Below are 4,947 nucleotides of genomic sequence, written 5' to 3'. Positions count from 1 at the left end.
CGGGCCCAGGGTGAGGTGGTGGTGGGACAGGTTTGGTGGGGAAGGAGAGATCCGCAGGTCAGAAGCAGGAGCGGGATCGGGCCGGAGCCAAGCAGCAGCATGGGACTGGTGGGGAAGGCCAGTCTGAGGGTCATAGAACCATGGAATTGGAGAATCAGAGAGTTGTCTGTGTTGGAAGGGACCTTTAAGATCATAGAGTCCAACCATCAACCTGACACTGCCAAACCCACCACTAACCCATGTCCCTCAGCACCACATCTGCCCCTCTGGTAAATCCCTCCAGGGATGGCGACTCCACCACTGCCCTGGGCAGCCTCTTCCACTGCTTGACAACTCATTTGGTGAAGGAATTTTCCCTGTTCTCCATCTTAAACCTCCCCTGGCTCAGCTTGAGGCTGTTTCCTCTTGTCCCATCGCCTGTTCCTTGGGAGCAGAGACCGACCTGCCCTCGCTGCCCCCTCCTCTCAGGGAGCTGTAGAGAGCGAGAAGGTCTCCCCTCAGCCTCCTCTTCTCCAGGCTGAACACCCCCAGGGCCCTCAGCCGCTCCGCACAGGACTTGTGCTCCAGACCCCTCACAGCTCCGTTGCCCTTCTCTGGACACGCTCCGGCCCCTCAATGTCTGTCTTGTCCTGAGGGGCCCAAACCTGAACACAGCACTCGCGGTGGGGCCTCACCAGTGCCCAGTACAGGGGGACGGTCACTGCCCCAGTCCTGCTGGCCACACTACTGCTGATACAGGCTGGGATGCTGTTGGCCTTCTAGGCTACACCACTATCCATCCTAAACCTCTCCTAGTGCAACTTGAGGCCATTTCCCCTCACCCTATTTCTTGTTACTCCAGTTGAGCCCAGGGCATCCGGTCTGCTCATGCAGTTGGTGCGACTGTGCTCAGAACAAGCTGGGATGCACCATCCCCCCCCTGGAAAACACAGCTGAGTGTACTGGAAAGCAGGGAAGGAGAGCCAGGACTACCCCACACCCAAGGGGGTAGCAAGGGGCAGGCTGCCCTGGGTCTCCCAGTCCAGCTGGGGCTATGGTGCCAATAGCATGCGAGGAGGTGGCAGCTTCAAAGAGGATTTGCTCTGTACTACAGCAGCCAGGCAACTGCATCCCAAGCCATGGCTGGCTAAAACACCAGGGAAAGCCCCACCAGCAGCATGGATCCAGCAGCCCATTGTGGGGGGAATCCATCTCACTGGGACCACACTCACCTGTTGGCAACCTGCACCGCATCGTATGCGTGCTTCAAGTCATCATCCACTGCCACCTTCTCCGGGCTCCTGCCCAGCCCCAGCATCTCAGCTATGTTCTGTAGGGGGAGGAGAGCAGGGTGAGGCCAGCCCCACCAGCCTGGCCCTACTCCCGGCAGCAGGGCAGGGGCTCACCCTGCGCTTGAGGAAGTCCAAGGGTTTCCTCTCCTCCGGCTCCATGGTGGTCTTGGACCTCCGCAGCTCCTCCCGGGTGCGGGCCAACTCCTCGTTGACGGCACTGAGCTGCCCCAGGAGGAGAAGGTAGGCCTTCTCGAAGGGATCCTGGCCCACACCGCTATTCTGTGGGACCTCACTGCTGGGCTGTGGCTGTGGTCCCTCTGGCACCAGCTGCCACCGCTCCTCCAGCCCCTGTGTGCGGAGACAGCATTTGGCATGGCAGCCAGCGCCATAACACCTGCAGACACCCCATCCTAACAGGGCCACCTCCCAGCCAGGAGCCCCAGGGCACAGCTGCCCCCACAGCCAGGAGTAGGGACAGTCCACTTGTCCCCCCTCACTCCATCGTCCCCACCAGTATCACCACTAGCCTCAGCCTGCTGGTCAGAGCTGTCTCGTGAAGGAGCTGTGGACATGGAGGACAAGTAGCTGCTCTCGGAGCCCAAGAAGCTCTCTGATGAAGGGGACCGTCTCAAGGTGCTTTGCTGAGTGGGGAAGAGAAGGACAAGGTTGTTCTCCTGCACCCCAAGTGCCTGGTGGCCCATGAGCTGGGGCAGAGCAGCAGTAGCCTCAGGAGGACACCTTGGGGATCCCCCAGCATGTGAACTGGAGAGCCCACGTCTCTCACAGAGGGTGCCCTGGACCAGCCAGCGCTGCCTGCTCCCCATGAGGGAGGGGTTGTCCTCAGCCTCCCCATCTCCCTGCCAGCTCCTCACCCTGTGGAAGGCCACCTCATCCTGCAGGTTCTCGTAGCCCTGCTCCAGGCGGGCATACTCCTGCACCAGGCTCTGGTAGCGCGCCCGCTCCTCTTCCAGCTCCTGCAGCAGCCCCTGGCTCTCTCGTGCCGCACGCTGGTGCCGCTCTGTGGGGACGGACAGAGCGGGGAGTGGGAACAGGCAGAGCCAGGACCCCTCTGCGAGGGGACACGCAGGAACACACCAAGCCTTCAGGACCAGCCCTTAACTCAGGGCAATGGGGTGAGGGGATCAGGGGACCGCTTTTACCTTCCAGATCCCGCGACTGCTCCAACATGCGCTGCGCCAGGGCATCCCTCTCCTCCCCCAGCTGCAGCTTCATGGCTTCCACCTCTGCCAAGCGCTGTGGGAAAACAGAGGGGCCGGTACAGCCAGAGCCCTGCCCAGGGCCAACCCTGGCTGCCAGAGACCTCCTCCAGGGACCCCCCCCACGGTGGGAAGCACAGCATCCCCCGGACAGACAGACCGACCTGCTTCAGCTCCTCAACCTCCTGGCTCAGGCTGTTCTTCGCGCTGTGGCTCTCCAGCTCGGCCAGCCGCTCCTGCAGCTGCTGGACCTGCGCATCACGGGCCGCATCCTCCCGCAGCCGCTGCATCTCCGCCCGCAGGCGCTGCACCTCCTCAGCATGGGCAACGTTCAGCCCCGAGAGCTGCTCCACCAACCGCTGCTTCTCCTGGGCCTTGGGTTGATGGGCAGAGCATGTCATGCAGGTGGCCAGGAACAGAGCCATATCCCCACATGGCTCCCATCAACGACCACCTGTGTATGCACAGGCTGCCCTTCTACAAGGAACCTGGATACCCCATTTCCCACCCATCTGTTTGGAGCCCCGAACCTCCGGTATTACCTCAAACAGAGCTCAGGCCTGGGAAAGCGGCTCTCCGTGACACACCATCCCACGTGGAGCTACACAGGAGCTTTGTCATGGTTTTACAGCCCATTACCCACCTCCTGACCAGCCCTGACAGCAGGGTTTTCCAGCCCTGCTTTCCCCAACCCGGAGAGATGGGATCACACCACAGAATCCCTCCGTCCCCCTCCACAGACACCCTCAGAAGTGGAGCAGTGACAGCAGGAGCGGAGACGCTCACCCAGATGGTGATGGCAGACACTGCCAGCAGGAGCATGGTGGGCAAAAGCACCATGCCAGAGTTGTTCCCAGCACGTGATGCTGGACTGCATGGCTGAGCCCAACCAAGCATCCAGGAGGGTGCCACCAGCCCCACATCCACAGGGAGCATCGAAAAAACCCAGGAATGAGACCCAGATGCACCACTCCTGCCTGGGGACAGGTCAGGCAGGGCCAGCTCCCACCCTGGGGCCAGGAGAGGACTGGGGACCAGGGCAGGCATGGTTTTGGCGACACAGGACTAATTTATCTTCTAATACTTGGGAAGACTGTACTTTTAGAAGACTCTGGTGTCTGAATTTGGGAAAATGTTTACTTTCTAGCCAGCTATGGTGTGTGGGTTTCAAGGTCTTAGTGGTTTTGAGCTTGCCGGGTGCTGGGATGAGGAGGAGTGAGACCCGGGCACTTGACCCAAGCTGCCAACAGGGTTATTCCATACCATGAACGGCACATTCACTATAAATTAGAAAGTTTGCTGCGAAGTTCTCTCTCTCCTGTGATGGCTGCCATCCCAAGAACTTCATGCCCCGGTGCCGCAGCCCTGAGCCCTTCCCTTCCTCGTGAAGCCGCAGTGCTCGCTGTGTCCCACATTGGCTGTCACTGCTGGGAGTGCACAGCTTCCTACTGATATAATTGGCCGAGTATAATCTTTGCAGATTCTGTATGGGTATCGGGATCAATATTGGCTTTAGTGCTATTAATGTTAATTATCTAATCTTACTCTATTAAATCTGTTTATACTTCAGCTCCCGGGTTTTCTTGTTTTTCCCCGATTCCCTTTCCCAGCTGGGGAGGGGGTCATCAGGGGATAGAATGATTGTCTAAACAGCAATAAGTTGTTAGAGGTCTCTCAAACCATAACAACAGGTAAGGAGCGGTCAGCAAAAAGCAGCTGCCCCCATGCCCTGGGACCCCTGAAGGGCTGAAGCCGGCACCCACCTGCTCATCCAGCCTGCACTGCAGCTGGATCACCTTGATCTCCATGCCCTTGTGCAGCTGCTTGTAGTGCTCGACCGAGCGTGCCTCGACACGCAGCTGCCGCAGCTCCCGGCGCGCCCGCAGCCGGCGGTAGCAGCACTGCAGGTAGATGACGGCCCCGCGCAGGCGGGCATAGCGGGGGCGGCCCAGCCAGCCCCTGACAGCAGCCTGGATCACCACGGCTTTCTGGTGCCACATCATCTGTGGAGGGAGAGATGAGGCGGTGTCACCGACGCAGCCCCCCCAGGCGGGACTGGGACACCCGCTGCCCTGCTGGGCTCCTACCTGTTGGTAAATGCGCCGGGCAAACATGCCGCGGGCAAAGGCTTGGATGGTGATGACAGCCCGACGCAGGCGGAGGTAGGCGCGTCGGGCCAGAACCATCCTCAGGGTCTTCTGCAGCATCACAGCAGCCCTGGTCCTTCGCAGCATCCTGGCGAACCTGCAGGGAGGGCAGAGCGTGGGGCAGGGGGTGATGGAACTCCAGGCAGAGGATGATGGAGCCCGCAGGGAGGGCAGAATGCGGGGCAGGGGGTGACAGAAGGCAGAATGCGGGGCAGGGGGTGCCAAGAGCCCACAGGCCAGCCCATGCCATGGGGACACCCAGGTCAAAGCCCATCGCCGAGCCAGGACAGCCGCCAGCTCACCCCAAAGCTG

The 4,947-nt window shown here is 60.5% G+C and overlaps 1 protein-coding gene across 1 annotated transcript in view; it reads right to left on the bottom strand.

The window, feature by feature from the left end:
- LOC104289044 (unconventional myosin-Vb-like) overlaps positions 1 to 4,947 on the bottom strand; it is a 16,793-nt gene that overhangs the window by 5,106 nt on the left and 6,740 nt on the right. The window contains exons 21-29 of the mRNA XM_009887936.1: positions 4,938 to 4,944; positions 4,576 to 4,732; positions 4,252 to 4,491; positions 2,653 to 2,862; positions 2,432 to 2,525; positions 2,144 to 2,289; positions 1,799 to 1,912; positions 1,386 to 1,619; positions 1,212 to 1,309 (exon numbers count right to left, since the gene is read on the bottom strand). Coding sequence (XP_009886238.1) covers positions 1,212 to 1,309; positions 1,386 to 1,619; positions 1,799 to 1,912; positions 2,144 to 2,289; positions 2,432 to 2,525; positions 2,653 to 2,862; positions 4,252 to 4,491; positions 4,576 to 4,732; positions 4,938 to 4,944 — 1,300 coding nt within the window. The remainder of the gene's footprint in view (positions 1 to 1,211; positions 1,310 to 1,385; positions 1,620 to 1,798; positions 1,913 to 2,143; positions 2,290 to 2,431; positions 2,526 to 2,652; positions 2,863 to 4,251; positions 4,492 to 4,575; positions 4,733 to 4,937; positions 4,945 to 4,947) is intronic.

The sequence above is a fragment of the Charadrius vociferus genome, unplaced genomic scaffold, assembly GCF_000708025.1.
Source record: "Charadrius vociferus isolate BGI_N301 unplaced genomic scaffold, ASM70802v2 scaffold1096, whole genome shotgun sequence".
Taxonomy (NCBI): domain Eukaryota; kingdom Metazoa; phylum Chordata; class Aves; order Charadriiformes; family Charadriidae; genus Charadrius; species Charadrius vociferus.
Note: the sequence above shows the minus strand (reverse complement) of the source record. Positions and strands in the feature narration are given on the sequence as shown.